Source organism: Osmerus eperlanus, chromosome 4 (genome assembly GCF_963692335.1).
Source record: "Osmerus eperlanus chromosome 4, fOsmEpe2.1, whole genome shotgun sequence".
NCBI lineage: Eukaryota > Metazoa > Chordata > Actinopteri > Osmeriformes > Osmeridae > Osmerus > Osmerus eperlanus.
This window is the reverse complement of record NC_085021.1, coordinates 6,067,810-6,086,969: the sequence shown is the minus strand read 5'-3', so window position 1 is coordinate 6,086,969 and position 19,160 is coordinate 6,067,810. Positions and strand designations below refer to the sequence as shown.

At 52.9% G+C, this 19,160-nt stretch overlaps 1 protein-coding gene across 1 annotated transcript in view; it reads left to right on the top strand.

Moving 5' to 3' along the window:
* Positions 1-5,426: 5,426 nt before the first annotated feature.
* celsr3 (cadherin, EGF LAG seven-pass G-type receptor 3) overlaps positions 5,427-19,160 on the top strand; it is a 29,010-nt gene continuing 15,276 nt past the window's right edge. Inside the window, 5 exon segments of the mRNA XM_062460490.1 lie at positions 5,427-8,402; positions 14,906-15,243; positions 16,485-16,518; positions 16,521-16,772; positions 17,119-17,131. Coding sequence (XP_062316474.1) covers positions 5,546-8,402; positions 14,906-15,243; positions 16,485-16,518; positions 16,521-16,772; positions 17,119-17,131 — 3,494 coding nt within the window. The 5' untranslated portion in view covers positions 5,427-5,545.

Sequence of the window (19,160 nt, the reverse complement as noted above, 5' to 3'; positions counted from 1 at the left end):
GAGTTATGTGACTGCTCAGTGGGCAGCGCTTGACACAGTGAAGTGAGGCTCGTTATTCACGCACGCCGTTGCTCACATCAAGCTGTGAAGGATTCACTCACACGATCACCCCGCACACGCCACGCAGCTGCCGCCATATGCCATCGTCACTTGTACCGAGAGGTTGGGGGGGGGGGGGGGGGTGAGTATCCGTTTGAGTAGCATGACTGGCTGCCCCTCTCCCTCCCTCTCTCGCTCTCCCTCTTTCGCCTTCATCCTCGCTCTCACTATAAATTGTAGATTTTTAGATAACAACAGGCAATTGGCTGGCAAAATATACACCATTAGACATTTCATCCGTCTGCATGACCCCCCCCCCCCCTCTCGTCTTCCTTCCCCAGTCACACCTCTTTTGAATATGCATTACTTTCGCATCATTTCCACTTTCACCAGATGCGCTGTGGCCAGCGACCACCTGCCGCTGGTCTCGCATAATGGGCGGTAGGTGGAGAGGTCTGAAGGACCCGGTGGCACAAGTGTCGGTCAGGCGAGGAGAGAGGCGCCGGAGGCAGGCAATTACCTAGACGATGTGACTGGAAATCTGAAAAACCCTGTGCACCCCCGACCCTGACCCTCCCCCCTCCCCCCCAGCACCCCGCACACTCAACCCCTTGGCGGGGTTTATAATCCACCACAGGCTCCCTGTACCACCCCCCCCCCCCCCCCCTTCACACACACACACTCTCGCTGTTCCCATGGTAACCCCCAGCGCTGAATAGCACAGGCCCCATGCGGCGGAGGAGACTCCCGCGAGGAGTCAGCGGTTATTGATCCACCAGTGCGTGGAGAGGAGCCAAGGAACCATCCAACCAGCAAGCCGACCATCTAACCAACCAGCCAACCAGGAACCGGCCAGGCAACCAGCCGAGAAACAACATTGCAGCCGAATCCAAATTTGGGCCCGGCGGCACTGAATTAGGCATTTAAAGCGCAGTGGTGTCAAACAGCATTGTCGAGGCTACACGTAAAATGAAAGCCAAAAATACATAGCCTACAGACAATTTTTTTGTGTGTTATTGAGAAAGTCCTAAATCCACATCAGCGATATGAAGCAGCGTCGATCGCTGTCCATGGTGCTGACCTGCTGTGTAGCCCGAAGATCAAAAGCGACACCAAAAGCAACTCAACCTTCACTATAAACCCTCGCTTCTCCTGCTGTTGTATGAGTACAGCCCTGATACTTAAAACACAGGGTATTCAGGGTGTGGCACTCCTTCATTAACAAATTGGCCTGCTAAGGGATTACAGACCCTGCACGCGAGATCCGTCTTGGGCTGTCTCTGGTCCGACTGTTCCCTTATTGTGTTCAACAAACTCGCACGCCTCCGCCTGGATAGGGCGGCGCAGACAGATTTATTTGATGTTCATAAGCTCGACTTGCCGACTGATACATTATACATATCTAGAGAGGCTCTGCTGCCACTCCGCTGTCACTCACTCCCCGTGTCCCGCATGGCCTCCACTGAATTCGCAATCGGTCAAAGAAAGTTGTGCTGATCTAAGCTGACAGGGGGTATATTCGTTATTTATGTCCTGATGAAAAAGTTTGATGTCATCTTGAAGTGTTCATGCTCTACATGGGCTATGTGTTCGAAGCCCATTTCTCTCCATGTAGTCTGTCAGGCAGTCTACTTGGTCCAGTAGACGGCTTAGATGTGTCGACACACATCTTGCTAATCACATAGGGCGGCTAACCCACAGTTCACATCCAGCCTAGACTGTAACACCTAACAGCCGTAATAGTTGCAATACAGGGCCGGCTGACCCTCACTTAGAATCTCCTTGACCGACCCTCGCGCCCACACTGACACCGCCCGCAGCTATTGAGGACTGGGCGTGCTCCGTCACGGAGGGTTCGGATTTTTGGGGGTTTTGTTGTGCGAACACTATTTGAGAAGCATGATTTTTTCAACATGCATGGATCTGCTCCAAGCGTGCCAGCCACAGCCAGACTGAGGAGGCACAGATTGCTTTTCCGAGCAGATCTATTTTGTGCCACAGCAGCGAGTCCAATGATGTAGGGGAGACTGCCAGACACGCCTTCCCTCAACCGAGCTCAATATGGGGATTTAATTTCTACGTGTATTAGAAGTGAACAGCAAAGCAAATCGTATGATTGAATTTGTGGAAAAAAATGCATTAACAGACCAACAACTTGCATTTTACTCAGTAAGTAGGCCAACAGGAAATATACCTGCTCAGTCGTCCATGTAAATTAGTTTTGACTTGAAAGAATGGGATTGGAATAGGTGGCGGGAGAGGGGAGCGGTAGGTGACAACAGGAGGGAAGGCCTGTTAGAGGAGGAAATTATTAGGAGCATCATCGACGTTGAGATGGAGCATGACGTCACCCACAAAGAGGCAGCCTCACATGACACACGGATGTGTTATTATAGGCTGTTGCCTGATATTAAATGGTTATTATGAGTGGTATAAGAAAAGACTGGTTTGTTTCACACTTTAAAATGCTGGCAGCGAGATTGTGTAGGGGTAGTAAAATGTTCTAATTCTGCAATAGGTGTGGTTTTCTGCTGTCTTCCAAGCCTTGCAATGCCATCTCCGATAATTGCTTTGTAAAGACATTTAAGTCACCCTAATTCCTTCCTTCTTTCCATCCTTCCTTCCTTCCTTCCTTTATTCCAGTTGTGGTCATGGCGGCTGCAGGTGGTGTAGGCTAACAGCCTTGCGCGCTGGAATAAACCATTCTCTCCTTTTACTGTGAGCGGAGGGAGAGAGAGCGTGTGTGTGACTGGGAGAGGCGGAGGGGGAGAGAGAGTGAGTGTGTGACTAAGAGAGGCGGAGGGAGAGAGAGAAGAACGAGGGGGAGGGGTGGCTTGGAGAGTGTAGCGCGAGGCTGGATAGTACCACCGGGTCTAACGGGAGAGCCATGTTGGATGTGAATGAACGGGAGAGATGCTGCTGCACCCCTGACGCCGCCAGCTCGAGCTTCACCGAACACAGCGAGTAAATGCGAACTTTCCGGGCCCACGGAGAGACGGGGGAGCACGGGGGAAGGTGTCGGGCGGTGCCGGTGGAGCTGGCTACCTAGCCGGCGACGGTAGTGAGAGAGAGTGAGAGATACACTCAAAGATATAGACCGAGAAAGATAGGGGTGAGAGGGAGAAAGGGGGAGAGAAAGGATCTTACCAGACTAATGGCTGCATTGCTACCGGGTTCTAGCCTGCTTTTGCCGCTTGTTCTCCACCTGCTCCTTAGCCCTTTGTTCGCTGTTATCCCGGGGAAGATACCGGGGCCCTGCCGCTGGACCCCGGGCTCCTACCCTGCCGCCGGAGACGCCGTCAGACCGAGCCAGACGGGGCAATCTGGGGTCTTGGCGAGCGGCGGTTCGGATCTTCACCCCAAGTGGACGTTACCAGAATGCCCGGCGAGGAGTCTTTTTACCTTGCGCAGGGTTCACGGAGACTATTATCATCCCTTGTGCAAGGAAAAACGGGAGGCAAAAGGATCAGACACCGGGGTACGGAACGGAGACGGTGATCCCCACCCAGGTAGGAGCACTGGCGGAAAGAGGAAGGGCGTTGTTTTACCTGCTTTCTGCTCCCCGGTTCAAGATGATCAAAGACGACTTGTACAAAGGACTAGAGTGTGTGCGTGGTCACCACCCATGCTGCTGCTCGCTCGCCTTGGCAAACCTGATACCGGGGCAGTCTTTGTGCGCGACCAGCACCGGGAACCTCAAAGCGAGATATGGGGGATGACTTGGGAAGTGAAAGAGGCTCCCGAAAGATACACAAGGCCACACCAGCAGCCGAGCCTACCTATATCGGATAAGGAGCGGCTACATGGATCTGTGCCACCGGTCTATTCTCATCCTTATATGGGCCGTAACGCTTTGTGTACCAGTGTTGTAGGAAGGGAGGACAAGGGGGGTAATTGTTCTCATTTGGGCAGTCACAATGTTATCGATCCCACCAGCCACGGCTGTAATCATTCTCTGACTATCGTTGCGTGGAGCCTGGGGAGGAGGGGAGGACAGCGGCCCTGCCCCTGCCATCTATCCCGAGAGGCAGCAGGCAGCTCGGCCAGATGTTTCTCGCCATCCGGGATTACTGACGGTTCCATGGAGCTCACATGTTGCCCTAGCAGGCACACTCGAGACAGGCTCCGCGCCAGCTCCATTGGCGTGAATGTGGAGAAAAGGAGGAGAGGCGAGAGGCGAGAGGCACAAAGCAGCACACGTGTTACATCAACAACGGATTCGAATGATGATTTGGACCCTTTCAGTCTCACGACCAACCCCGACGAGCCAGCTCCTACCCCAGGGAGAGTACCACTGCTGGAAGACCGAAAGGAGAGCCTTCAAACGCGGGAAGTACGAAAGGAGCCGGTTTGGGGGTCTCTCCCAGGGCCAGCATGTTACGATTTATGGCAGAAGACAAGTGAGGGAGAACATGCAGTCAACTTTATAGGTCCCAGGGTGGACATACCAGCGCGCAATCTCCACTTCCAATCTTCTTCTTTCACAAATACGCCGTTTTTTCGAGCCAACGGAACCACCCATGAAAATACAGTAGCTTCAGACGGCGTGTTGTCTTTCATGGACACACAGGCTGCTGATGCTTCAGTCACAAACTCCATCTCTCAGCCTGACTCCGCGAATGAGTCAGCGCTCGTCACGCCAGTCATCTCTTCAGATCATACTCGTTCATCCGCGGCACGAGATGCAACTGCAATTCAATCTGATCTTACTCACAGTGATCGCTTTACCGTAAACCTCCGCTCGCTCTCCGTTGAGCTCAACTTGACAAAACGGTACGATGACTCATTTTCCCACTCACCGGCTGGCCCACACGACACTGCCCGTTCGAAGCACACGATATCAGCACCACGCGCACATTCAACAGCTCCCACCTTGAACCACAATTCCCAGGGTAAAGAAACCGAATCGGTAAGTTGGTCCTTCCAACCCAACTTCCACAACTTCAACATCAACACCGTCAGAAATTATAACCAGAACCAGAATAACAACAACGATGAAGAGGAGAACAAAGAGGAAGATATTCAAATCAAGAACGGAAGTAGTGATTCTGACATTAGACAGGCGTCAGCAGACCTGAGTGGACAGAGTACGCAGACACGGCGGGGGTCGGTCCCTGAAGACTTGCTACACGCTGAGGCCGCTGACAGGAGCTCTGCCGGCAGCTTAACCGCCGTCCGGGGGGGCCCCCACTCGCAATTAAAATCCGGTAAACGAGTGTCATTACAACCCAAAGGTGTCAGTCAGCCAGGAGAGAAGAGTCATATGGGGGTCGAGGCTGAAGACGGATCAGCGGGGGGAGGTGAATTACAGGTGGGGGAAGGGGAGAGAGAGAACAGAGAGGCAGTGAGGAGGGAGGAAGACGGGGAGTGGGAGAGGGTGAGAATAACAAAGCCAGCGACCAGTCAGCCAGATGCCAGGGAAGAGACACAGGGAGGCCCGGGTCAGGAGGGGGCCAGCATCACACAGGCAGAGAAAAGAGGAGGAGGGAGTCTAGAGAGGCTGTTAATGGTGGGGGATGAAATACAGGAAGAAAGAGAGGAGACCATAGCAGCCTCAGGTAGGTCTCGCCGTGCGGCCAACAGACACCCCCACTTCTCCCAGTACAACTACCAGGTGCAGGTAGCAGAGAACCAGCCTTCCGGCTCTTCGGTCATGGCCATGTCTGCCCAGGACCCAGACCCAGGAGACCCAGGCAGGGTCAGCTACAGCATGGCCCCCCTTATGAACAGCCGCTCCACTGACTACTTCCACATCGACCCTGACACCGGCCTCATCACCACCTCACAGGTGTTGGATCGAGAGCACATGGACCTGCACTACTTCCGAATCACGGCGACAGACCACGGGTCGCCACGCCTATCCGGAACCACCATGGTGGCAATCACCGTGGCCGACCGCAACGATCACTCGCCCGTCTTTGAGCAGACAGAGTACCGGGAGACCATCCGGGAGAACGTGGAGGAGGGCTATCCCATACTCCAGCTGCGGGCCACTGACCTAGACGCCCCGTCCAATGCCAACATCCGTTACCGCTTCATCGGAGACACGGTGGCCGCCGCCCGCGCCGCTTTTGAGATCGACCCTCGCTCGGGGCTGATCACCACTCGCGGCGCCGTCGACCGGGAGTCCAACGAGCGCTACACGCTGCAGGTGGAGGCCAGCGACCAGGGCAAGGAGCCAGGGCCGCGCTCTGCCACCGTGAAAGTCTTCATCACGGTTCTGGATGAGAACGACAACGTCCCCCAGTTCAGTGAGAAGCGCTACGTGGTGGCGGTCAGGGAGGACGTGCGGCCTCACACGGAGATCCTGCGAGTCAGCGCGACCGACCTGGACAAGGACAGCAACGCCGCCGTCCACTACAACATCATCAGCGGCAACAGCCGCGGCCAGTTCTCCATCGACAGCGTGACGGGCGAGATCCAGGTGGTGGCGCCGCTGGACTTTGAGGCGGAGCGGGAGTACACCCTGAGGGTGCGGGCGCAGGACAACGGGCGCCCGCCGCTCTCCAACAACACGGGCATCGTCAGCGTGCAGGTGACGGACGTCAACGACAACCCGCCCATCTTTGTGTCCACGCCGTTCCAGGCGTCGGTGCTGGAGAGCGCCCCCGTGGGCTCGTCCATCCTGCACATCCAGGCCATCGACACCGACTCGGCCGACAACGCCAGGCTGGAGTACCGCCTCACGGGCACCAGTCCCGACACCCCCTTCGTCATCAACGCCGCCACCGGCTGGGTGACCGTCAGCTCCGCCCTCGACCGCGAGTCGGTGGAGCACTACTTCTTCGGCGTGGAGGCGCGCGACTACGGAGCGCCCCCTCTCTCCGCCACGGCGAGCGTCACCATCACGGTGATGGACGTGAACGACAACCGTCCCGAGTTCCTGCAGAGGGAGTACTTCGTCAGGCTGAACGAGGACGCGGTGGTCGGCACCAGCGTGGTCAGCGTGACGGCCATCGACCGCGACGTCAACAGCGCCGTCACCTATCAGATCACGGGGGGGAACACCAGGAACCGGTTTGCCATCAGCACCGCCGGAGGGGCGGGGCTTCTGTCCCTGGCGCTGCCGTTGGACTACAAGCAGGAGCGGCGCTACGTCCTCACGGTCACCGCCTCGGACCGCACCCTCCACGACACCTGCCAGGTGCACGTCAACATCACAGACGCCAACACCCACCGGCCCGTGTTCCAGAGCGCCCACTACTCGGTGAGCGTGAACGAGGACAAGCCTCCCGGCAGCACCGTGGTGGTGATCAGCGCCACCGACGATGACGTGGGCGAAAACGCCCGCATCACCTACTTCCTGGAAGACAACATCCCGCAGTTCCGCATCGACCCTTCGAACGGCGCCATCACGCTGCAGGCCGAGCTGGACTACGAGGACCAGATGACCTACACGCTCGCCATCACCGCCCGGGACAACGGCATCCCGCAGAAGTCCGACACCACCTACGTAGAGGTCAACGTCAACGACGTCAATGACAACTCACCCCAGTTCCTCAGCCCGCGCTACCAGGGCACGGTCACCGAGGACGCCCCGCCCTTCACCAGCGTGCTCCAGATCTCCGCCACCGACCGGGACGCGCACGCCAACGGGCGTGTCCAGTACACCTTCCAGAACGGCGAGGACGGGGACGGCGACTTCACCATCGAGCCCACCTCCGGTATCGTCCGCACCGTGCGCCGCCTGGACAGGGAAAGCGTCCCGTTCTACGAGCTGACGGCGTACGCCGTCGACCGCGGCATCCCGCCCCAACGCACCCCGGTCCACATCCAGGTGACGGTTCTGGACGTGAACGACAACGCCCCCGTGTTCCCGGCGGACGACTTTGAGGTCCTGGTGAAGGAGAACAGCGCGGTGGGCTCCGTGGTGGCCCAGATCACCGCCACAGACCCGGACGAAGGCGCCAACGCCCAGATCATGTACCAGATCGTGGAGGGGAACATCCCGGAGATCTTCCAGATGGACATCTTCTCCGGGGAGCTCACCTCGCTCATCGACCTGGATTACGAGGTGCGGTCCGAGTACGTCATCGTGGTCCAGGCCACCTCGGCTCCGCTGGTGAGTCGTGCCACCATACGGATCCGTCTGGTGGACCAGAACGACAACCGTCCACAGCTCCAGGACTTCCAGATCATCTTCAACAACTTCGTGTCCAACCGGTCCAACAGCTTCCCCAGCGGGGTGATCGGACGAGTGCCGGCCCACGACCCGGACGTGACGGACCGCCTCTACTACACCATCGACCGGGGCAATGAGCTGCACCTGCTGCTGCTCAACCACACCAGCGGGGAGATCCGCCTCAGCCGCAAGCTGGACAACAACAGACCCCTGGTGGCTCCCATGGTCATCACCGTCACAGGTACATTTACATTACATTTAGTCATTTAGCAGACGCTCTTATCCAGAGCGACTTACAGTAAGTACAGGGACATTCCCCCCGAGGCAAGTAGGGTGAAGTGCCTTGCCCAAGGACACAACGTCATGTGGCATGGCCGGGAATCGAACCAGCGACCTTCTGGTTACTAGCCCGATTCTCTAACCGCTCAGCCACCTGACACGCGCGTACGTGTGAGTGCGTGTGTCCATGTGGAGGGTGGGGCCCTATTTGGGCGTGTGTTTGTGAGGGTCTAGATGTGAATGAGAACCTGAGGGATGGAAAGGACCGGTTTGAACTTGTGAAAGTTTCGTGTTTTTGTCAGAGTATCCACTTGAAAGAAAGACAGAACTTGTGAGGTGCCTTGCTGGTGTTCGCTGATCAAAGCCGTTTCATTGGAATGTCCCAGCTGAACTGTGTTTACTGACAGACCTGTGTTCCTGTGATGTTTCGGAGGAAGGGCTCCGTGTCTGCCGTCGTCTGCCCTGTTTTTAACTGCTTGATAGAGGCTGCCGGCCTATTTATGCGGCTTTTTATGCCAATTGCACTGCAAATGTCTCATACATATTCCTCTGTCATTGGAGATAGGCCTTCTCAATCTTGTCTGTGTGTATACTTGGGTCGTGGGTTTTGTTTGTTTGTGTGTGTCACTTTCTGTATGCTTGAGTAGCCATACGTGTGTGTAAGTGCACAAGGGCGTAACCATGGTTTGGACATTGGTCCAAATGAATACCCTTCCCCATAATTATTTTGTTGTTGTTAAGTGCATTGCCTACAATTCTATATTTATATATGAAAATGTGCACATTTAGAACATAGTTTCGAGGACTACATTGACCATTTGAATTCTGACATGTAGGTATATTAAAACCAAGGTTGTAAGGCTGTCTAGTCTCACATTCAAATTTCTCACCTGATCACCTGCATGTCCAGAGCATGTCCCTGTCAGGCCACTGCTTTCAGCATGCCTGTCTCTCTCCTTGTCTCTCTGTGCTGCCGGCATTGTGACCACATGTCATTTTATCTGAAGAACAGCGACTGACCTACATGATCTATCATTTAATATTCTCCTTTTACGAGGCTACTCGTTTTATGTGCTTCACATTTAGCTCGGTATCAAGTTACTTACTGTCTGAAAAAAAACGCGTATGCTTGGCTGCTGGTCCAGTTTTCTCCGCTTTTTAGGTAACCTCAAATCCTCCATTACTCTAGCTCCTCTCCAACAAGTTAACTAACGTTACTTTCTTTGCTCTCAACCAAAGAGTATAGAAGGAGTCAATATAAGTTCTTTGTCGCAACTGACTGACGTGTTAGGTAACTGACTGAAAGTGTTAGGTAACCATGACAACGCAGAACGACAAGGTGGATTCAAACAAAATCACATAAGTGCACAATTAGGAGGGGGGAATCACACACTTATGTTTTTCTTCACAAACGGAAATAAATAAGACATAACAAGAGACCGATCCATTGACAGGGTTCATAAGGAGATTATATATTTGACATATTTTCTGCTGTATATTGGAGGGGACAGAGTATTTTCTCAATATTGGGGGGGACACGACCCCCCCCAAAGAATGCGTGGTTACGCCCTTGTAAGTGCATGCCTCAGCCTCGGTGTCTAACCTGTCCCCTTCAATTGTCTCTCTGTTTACCCCAGTAATACCATCCTCCCTGCCGCTTATCACTCTGTTCTCTTTCTTTCTCTCCGCATTTGTTTTTGTCTCTCTCTTTCTCCGTTTCTCCGTTTCTCCGTTTCTCCCTCCCTCCCTCCCTCCCTCCCTCCCTCCCTCCCTCCTGATCTCCCAGAGGCACTCTCACCCTCTCAGCCCACTCCCCCACTCCAGAACCTGACAGTTATGAGATTCTAATGAAAGCCATTCAGGGTGAGAGCAGAGACGCCTCTCTCAGGTTCATTGTGTGTTCTGCTTTCTTGGTCTGTCTGCCACTCTCTGTCTAACCCCCACCCCCTCCCTCATGCCCCTCCCAATCTCTTTCTCACTCTCTTCATTTGTCTCTGTGACTCAATTGTCTCTTGGTCTCTCTGTCTCTGTCTCTCTCTTCCTCTCTATTTCCTTCTCTTCCTCTTTTGGTTAATCTCTTTCTTTTTTTACATGCTTCTTACTGCCTCTAATTCTAGGATTCTCTTATTATCTCACCCCCCCCCTCTTATCTTTTGAAACCCCCCCCCCTCTCTGGCAGGCTCTAGTCCTATCTTGGCTGTGTGTGGGGCCAGAGTGGGCCGATTAAGATGTAATATAGTCAGTCTGAGAGCCCAGCAGGACGTCAGGGCCTGCTCTCCTCTGATAGCTCGTCCTCATCCATCTGTCTGTCTCTTCACTCTTATTTTTTCTATGGTATGGTGACTGTAGTCATATCCACTCACTCTGGTCTCTCTCTCTCTCTCTCTCTCTCTCTCTCTCTCTCTCTCTCTCTCTCTCTCTCTCTCTCTCTCTCTCTCTCTCTCTCTCTCTCTCTCACTCTCTCAGTCACCTCCCTCCTGTCTGCTGTCTTGCTTTCCCTAATCAGGGTTTGATTCTGCTTCTCAAATGCTTTTTGTGTGTGGTTTTCATTTTCAAACGTGACATCATCATAAATAATCTAAAACATCATTTTTTATTTTTTTTTATAATATATTAAAAACTAGTTTTTGCATGATTTATGTCCGCGTCTGTATCAGTGGACTACATCCCCCTGAGAGAACATGCAGATGCTTTGAATAGCGATTACAGGGAGGACAATATACATGTGTGTTGAATGTCATTAGGCAATGGAACATGCAGCCCACATTTATTAGCTTATGAATGTGATCCTCCTGGCTTGGCCGCACAGAGAGATAAAGAGAGCGAGAGAGAGAGAGACAGCGCGAAAGGGGAAAAAAGCGAGCGTGGCAGAGACAGCGAGAGAGAGACAGACAGACAGATAGAACTAGAGAGAGATTTCTCTCTGGGAGAATCAGTGTGCTCTGTTGAGGTAACAGGGTCCTGTCAGAGTGCACTGCTGAACTGCAGCTGTGAGAGTGTGGTGGTTGTGAAGCTGGCCAGGTTCAAAAGTGCATCTTCTACACTCAGAACTGCTCACTGTACAGACCAGTATTACCCTTCACGACACACATCGTACTGTATGTGCAGTGTGTGTTGGGGGGGGGGGTGCATAACTCAAGTGTCATTAGAGAGCATTACATGGACTAGGAAATGCCTTGTGAGGGGGAGGTTAATGTACAGTACAGATCTGTGAGACTGTAGATTACAGATTTGTATAATGCACATACCACAGCTAAAATGTATGTGAGTGTGTTCATTCTTCTTCTTTGTGTGTGTGTGCCCATGCGTCTGTTTGTGTGTGTGTCTATGTGTGTATGTGGTTTAATGGAGGATTACGGCCTGTGCTGTAAAGATGAGGTTTAAGGCAGAAAGAGCTCTTCTGATGTGTAGCTTGACTCTGTTCTACTTTGCACTGAGAATAATGAGGGCTCCGACCTCAGGGGGAGAGAGGCTTTTAAAACAAACAGAGCGCGGAAATCATCTGTCAGACCACTGCCTATAGTGTTTGTGTGCGTGTGTGTGTGTGTTTGTGTGTGTGTGTGCTGAAGTGTTTACACTCGTAAGAGTGCGAGCCGAGTTCACATATGTGTGTCATTATGCATGCGTGTGTGCACCGCTTTGTGTGTATGTGTGAACCTTTGTGTGTGCGTGTGTGTGAACCTTTATGTGCATGTGTGTGTGACTTCTCTGTGACACATAGTTGTGTGTGCCATTCAGAGTCGTAAACCGCCCTGGGAGTCAGAGTACTGTTGTTTCTAGGTGACTGTGCACAGCCCCAGCCTGGCAGTGCCAACCCTGCTGTGCTTCTGGAAAGGCCAAGTAAAACTCACTTGTTCATCTACCCTAAACCTTTCCGTGGCACCTGAGACACACGCACACACACACACAAACTGGAGGAGTGGTTTGAGGTGTGAGTAGCAGAGGGGAGAAAGGAAAGGGCCAGAAGACCAGACTGAGAGGGAGACAGGCAGGTAACGGTAGACAGGAAAAGAGTAAGATTTGTGTTTATTTTTGTTTCATTTTAGTCAGGCACCGTTCTATTTGAGGCCAGTTCAAGGCTGTGGATGAGCCCTGGCATCGGTGGCCATGTTTGCTCTCTGGTACCAGGAAGCAGGGAAGGAGTCGGATGAATAGACAAATAGCTGAACTCAAAATAAACCCCTAAAAACCTCTCCGTGTCTGATATGTGCGTTCACAAAGGCGAAAACCAGGAAAGAAACCGCGGAAGGTACCGATAAACAAATGTGTTTATTTAGTAATGGTTTGTTGTCCCCAGACGCTAAAGATGCTAAAATAGCGTGCTACAGTACTCCAGCTGGGGGAGTTGGGTAGTGGACTATAAAAGTTTAAACGTGCGCGGTGTAGGGTACCTCAGAGTCCCGGAGATCCATTAGGCCTGGTAGAGATGCCTGGCCTGTATGGTCCCTATATAGCACCCACTCTTGTCCTGCTCTGCTCTGTTGCCACGGTACCGAATCATGCTATAGCTGGAAAGCCTTACGAGTCTCTGATTGTGTAGCTGCCTTTCTCTCTGGAACCTAGCTGTTAGTCTAGAGGTGAAGGCCATGTTGTTCAATCCAGAGCTGCTTGGTTAGCCCTGCTGTTTTCCAGCCTTGGTCTTTGTCCTGGTCCTGGTCCTGGTTCTGGTCCTGGTTCTGGTCCTGGTCTTAGTTTTAATTCTGGTCTGGGTCCTGGTCCTGGTCTGGGTTGAGACTTTGGTTCTAGTTCACGTCTGGGTCTTGCTCCTGGTGCAGTTACTTTGGCCCAGGCTTTAGCTCTGTGGGTTAGCACAGTCATGAAGGTGAAACAGGATCAGAGCGGGTCAGTCAGACAAGCTGGATGGGGAAGATCTGGGTCAACACACAGACTACATGTTTAAATGCACTTGGATTGTCTCTGAGTTGAGTGCTGGAACAGCTTTCATCGAGCCAGGTCAACAGAAGCAAGTGAACCCCACGTATTTGATCATATAGTTTCACAAATATTTCCAAATACTATTTGACCTTGGTCTGGCCCAGGTCAAATCTAGAGCTTAGAAACTGCAGCTGATCCTCTTAACAAAGATCCATGTCACATTTCAATATGAATGGGGATCAGGGCTCATTAGAAATGCATGTTTTCGAGCTGTTTAATGAATGCCAGCATTAAAAGTAGCTTTTGCCTCAGACGGCTCATTTTCAAGTAGTCGTTTCACCTGTTTCACAATGTATTAGTGCTGCTCTGACATCGTCTCTCAGAGAATGGAATTCAGCGTTGTTAATGTGGGATGAATATTGTATGATATCTTTCCATGGCCTTTTGTATTTCTTTCCGATTTTTTGAAGGAGTCACGATCAGGCCTGGACCCTGGCTGTTCATTTATTAGCTTGTGCTCTGTTTTAGGGTGTGTGGGTGTGGTGAGTGTGTGTGTGTGTGTGTGGGTCAGTAGGGAGTCAGCTTCCTCATAATCCTGTAATCAAACCAGCTGCCACACATCCCATCCCCCATCCTCCTCTCTGTGTCAACATCCTATTCTGTCTGCCTCACCCTCTCCTCCACTCCACGTCTTCATTCACGTTTCGCTTTTCTCTCTCTCTCTCTCTCTCTCTCTCTCTCTCTCTCTCTCTCTCTCTCTCTCTCTCTCCTCTCTCTCTCTCTCTCTCTCTCTCTCCTCTCTCTCTCTCTCTCTCTCTCTCTACCTCCTTTTTCTGGGTGTGTTGATCCCGGCTGTTCTCTGCATTTCCATCCCCTCCTTTCTTTCTTTCTTTCTTTCTCTCTCTCTGTCTGTCTGTCTTTCTTTTTCTCATGTCACTCTCTCTCTCTTTCTCTCCGCTGCTGCCTCTCTCTTGTTCCTGCTCTCTCGTTCAAACCCCCCCCCCCCCCCACACACACACACCAGTGGTTCCTGCCGTCCTCCTCCGTGCTGTACCCCGCCTGCTGCTCTCCTGCTCTGCATTCTGGGTAATAGTGTTGGCTCTTATATTAATGGGCCAGAGCAATTTTTCCGGATGCACCTGATGCATATTGTCTAGTCTTTGTTTGTGTGACTGTTGTGCTCTTTTCATGAAGTTTGGTAGGTAATCAAGTCTTACCAAAAACCAGGCTGAAATACTATCAGAATATTTTTGGAACATGGCCTAAATACCTGTTTAGTGTTTTATTGTTTTTGAGTGCGTGATTTGTGTGCGATGTGAGTGAGTGTGTGTGTGTATGGGGGGGGGGGATGACTATTATGCATGTGTTTGACAGACCCATGTGTGAAAGAGCTAAATATATGTCAGGAGATCGACTTGCTCTCCCTCTCCCCTATCTCCCTCCCTCTTGCCCTTTCTCCTTCTCTCTGTCTCCCCTTCTCCATTCCCTCTTCCATACCCCCCCCCCCACCCCACTGAATTATATATCTCCTGAGACCAACACTGTGACCTGTTCCCTCCTCCCCCTCTAACCCCCCTCCTCCCCCTCCAGACGGGGTCCACAGCATCTCGGCCCAGTGCGTGCTGCGCGTCCTCATCATCACCGAGGACATGCTTAGCGGCAGCGTCACCGTGCGGCTCCAGAACATGTCCCAGAACCACTTCCTGTCCCCTCTGCTGGGCCACTTCCTGGAGGGCGTGTCGGCCGTGCTGTCGGTGCCGGTGGAGGACGTGTTTGTGTTCAACATCCAGCCTGACCTGGAGGCCGGGGGCATCCTCAACGTCAGCTTCTCAGCCGCGCTGCCTGGAGGTCACTACTTCCCCTCGGAGGCCCTGGAGGAACAGCTGTACCTCAACAGGCCCCGCCTCACCGCCCTGGCCCAGATGGAGGTAGGACGGAGGGAGGGAGGGGGGGGCGGGAGGGAGGGAGGACGGGAGGAGGGGGGGGGCGGGAGGGAGGGAGGACGTGAGGGAGGGAGGGGGGGGCGGGAGGGAGGGAGGACGGAGGGAGGGAGGGGGGGGCGGGAGGGAGGGGGGGGGCGGGAGGGAGGGAGGACGGGAGGGAGGGAGGGGGGGGGCGGGAGGGAGGGGGGGGGGGCGGGAGGGAGGGGGGGCGGGAGGGAGGGAGGGAGGGATGGAGGTATGGATGAAGGTATGGATGGAGGGAGGGAGAGAGGGATGAAGGGGTGGATAGAGGAAGGGATGGATGGAGGGACAGAGGGAGGGCAGGGAGGGATGGATGGAGGGATGAGTTAGGACACCAAGGGGCTGCTGCAGGGCGAAGGTCGGATGAAGGGATGGAGGGATGATGTGTGAAGGATAAAGCTCTGAAGGAGGTTTACAAAACGACCATATTGAATAACTGCTGCATACAAATGTACACATAGACATACAGCACAGGAACACAGCACCTGTAGAGTCAGCAGCCAGATAGAGTAGGAAGCATAGAGATTATCCAACTGGGAGATTAAACAGCCAGATTAGGGGAACATATAGATAACATACAGATAAACACACACATGAGCTAGCCAAGCCGTGTGTTAGATGTTCCATGGGTGTAGGGATTGGGATACCTTGGGGGCCCCGTGGAGGCCCTGGTAGGAGGCCCCTGGAGAACAGCAGGGCTCCCCGGAGTCCTACTGTGATCACAGACACCTTCTGAAGCACACCAGACAAACACACAACATATGTGAACAGTTTGCACGCAGGGTACGCATGGATACAGACACCTGGATGCATGCGGACGTGGACGCCAGCAGTCAAACAAGCGCAAACGCACACTCATTCCCACACACACACACGTACCCACACACACACACACATGTTCGCACACACACACACACGTACCCACACACACACACACACACACGTACCCACACACACACACATTCCCACACACACACACACACACACACGTACCCACACACACGTTCGCACACACACACACACGTACCCCCACACACACACACACACGTACCCACACACACACGTTCCCACACACACACACACTCATTCCCACACACACATCCCCTTTCGTTTCATGAACAGACACCAGTTTGCAGCGGTGAGCTAACTCCACTAACTGTGTCCGTCCCTTCTCCACCACCCCCCCCTCCCCCCCCCCCCCCCAGGTTCTCCCTTTCGACGACAACGTGTGTCTACGCGAGCGTGCCAGAACTACATGAAGTGCATCTCCGTGCTGCGCTTCAACAGCTCCGCTCCCTTCATCTCCTCCCCCTCCATCCTGTTCCGCCCCATCCACCCAATAGCAGGGCTGCGCTGCCGCTGCCCCGCCGGCTTCACGGGGGACTACTGTGAGACGGAGATCAACCTGTGCTACTCCAACCCCTGCCTCAACGGAGGGGTGTGCGCTCGGAGGGAGGGGGGCTACACCTGCATCTGCCGAGAGGACTACACAGGTACACACACTGTGTGTGTGTGTGTGTGTGTGTGTGTGTGTGAGAGAGAGTGTGTGTGTGTGTTTGTTTGTGTGTGTGTTGGCATTGTGTATGTGTGTGTGCTAGAGAGTGGTGTGTGCATACGTGTGTGTGCGGGTGCCAGAGATTGTGTGTGTGTGTCTGTTTTCATGAGAGTGAGAGAAATAGAGAGAGGTGTGTGTGTGTGTCAGTGAGCATGAGTAAGTGTATATATGCCATGCACTGCAAAACTCATGTTTGACTCGCTGAATCTACCAGATAAAACTACACGTAAATCCAGCATGTCCTCTGCTCTGCTCTGCTCTCCTCTTACCACTCTCTTCTCCAGGTTTCATGAATATGTTAGAGGATGTTTCATGTTGGGTTTCATTGCAGATCAAAAAGCTGCGGGTGAAACAGCACTTTTCTTTCACAAGTGAGAAGCAGCCTTAAGCAATTTTCCAACTCCTGCAGAGACAAAACAGAAGAGAGAAATTGAGACAGAAATAGAGAGAGAGAGCAGGATAAATAGAGAGAGAAAGAGGGGGGGGAAGGTTTCTGGGGGAATGGGAACAGAGAAAGAATTACTGAGATGAAGGGAAAGAGAGAGGAGGAAAGGAAAGTGAGGGATAGAGAAGTCTAAAGAGGAAGTTGCGTGGAGGGCCCGATGGTGTGTTCAGCAGATCCAAACCTGGGGGAGGAGGATGAGGAGGAAGAGGGGGAGGAAGAAGGGGACTGCAGAGAAAACGGCGAGGGGTTTCATCATTCCAGCAACAGATGTAGAACGATCTGGAAAAGACGACCGGGGATAGGAAACGGACGGAGGTGTAGGAGAAGAGATGAAGAGCGGCGTGACAGAATGAGAGTGGGAGAAAGAGCAACCGACAGTAGGAGAGGGTGCAGGGCCCTAGGATGAGGGGAAGGTAGAGGGGGCGGGTAGAGGTAGAGGGGGAAAGATATCCCCGAGGGAAGTGCCATGTGGAGGGAAGGATAGGGGGAAGGATGGAGGGAGGAGGGAGGTGATTGCATTGAGCCGAAGGGGGAAGCATTTCCTTTGATGAATAAAACATCTTGTGAATGGAGGGGTGTGAATGCATTAGACCCCTAAAAAAAAAAAAAAACCCCAACAGATAGCAAGAGAGAGTGAGAATGAACCAGGAAAGAGAGAAGAGGAGCAAGGAGAAGGAGAAGCGAACAGACAAGCGGACAAAGGGGGTGCTGGTGTAAAAGGATGCGGAGCAAGGAGAGAGAGAGAGAGAGAGAGAGAGAGAGAGAGAGAGAGAGAGAGAGAGAGAGAGAGAGAGAGAGAGAGAGAGAGAGAGAGAGAGAGAGAGAGAGGAGAGAGAGAGAGAGAGAGAGAGAGGAAGCAGAACAAGAGAAAGGAAGGATGGACTGGGGCACAGGGGAGGAAAGAAGGAGGGTGGGGTGGGGAGGAGAACAGAAATAGCTCTCGTTCTCCGAGTGAAGAAAAGGAGTAAGTCCCGGTGAAAGAGAGAATGGGCCTCTTTATTTAAACCTGGCAGTGTTAAGTGCTATCAGCAAGTGCCTTCAGACAGAGAGACCCTGTACAGTCTTCTCTCTCTCTCTCTCTCTCTCTCTCTCTCTCTCTCTCTCTCTCTCTCTCTCTCTCTCTCTCTCTCTCTCTCTTTCTCTCTCTCTCTCTCTGCTGCGTGTGCGTGTCTGCAGAGAATAATTGAACAGTTTCTGCTGCCCATCCTAGAGTGGACATGCTGAGAAAGGGGGAGAGGGAGGTAGAGAGACCGATAGGGAGAGAGAGAAAGATATGGAAAGGGAGAGAGTCTAGGAAAGCGTGAAAGAGAGAGAGAGGAGACAGAGCTCAGGAAATGATGTCGTTCACAGGTGTAGAGGAGGCTCTCTTCTCTAAGCTTTTTGCTCTCAAGACTAGATTATTCATGATTGCCAATGTCTGCTTATTTATTTGAGTTTAAATGAGTGGTTGTGTGTGTTTGTGTGCGTGTCAATGTGTTTCTGTGTGTGTCTATCTGAACTATGTGTGTGCGTGTGTGTGTGTGTAGTAGGGGCTGGGATGATGTTTGTGGGGGGCACATGAGAATTTGTGGAAATGGTGGATGGGTAGATGTGTATACTTGTGTAAGTGTGTGTCCTGGGGCTGATTGGTGGTGGTGTGTGTTTGGCAGGACCAGCTGGCAGGGGAGGCTGCTGCCTGGGGGGCAGGGGATGGAAGGATAGATGGAGGGGGGGGGGGGGGGGGGTGGTTGAAAGCCGTTTAAACTCCTGATGCTTTTAGACACTGAGTTGGCCATGCTTTAACACTTTGTGTGCTACACACATTACCAGGGGGTACAGACTGTCAGTTGGAGTGTGTCAGACTGTGTGTGTGTGTCAGACTGTGTGTTTGTTTGTGTGTCA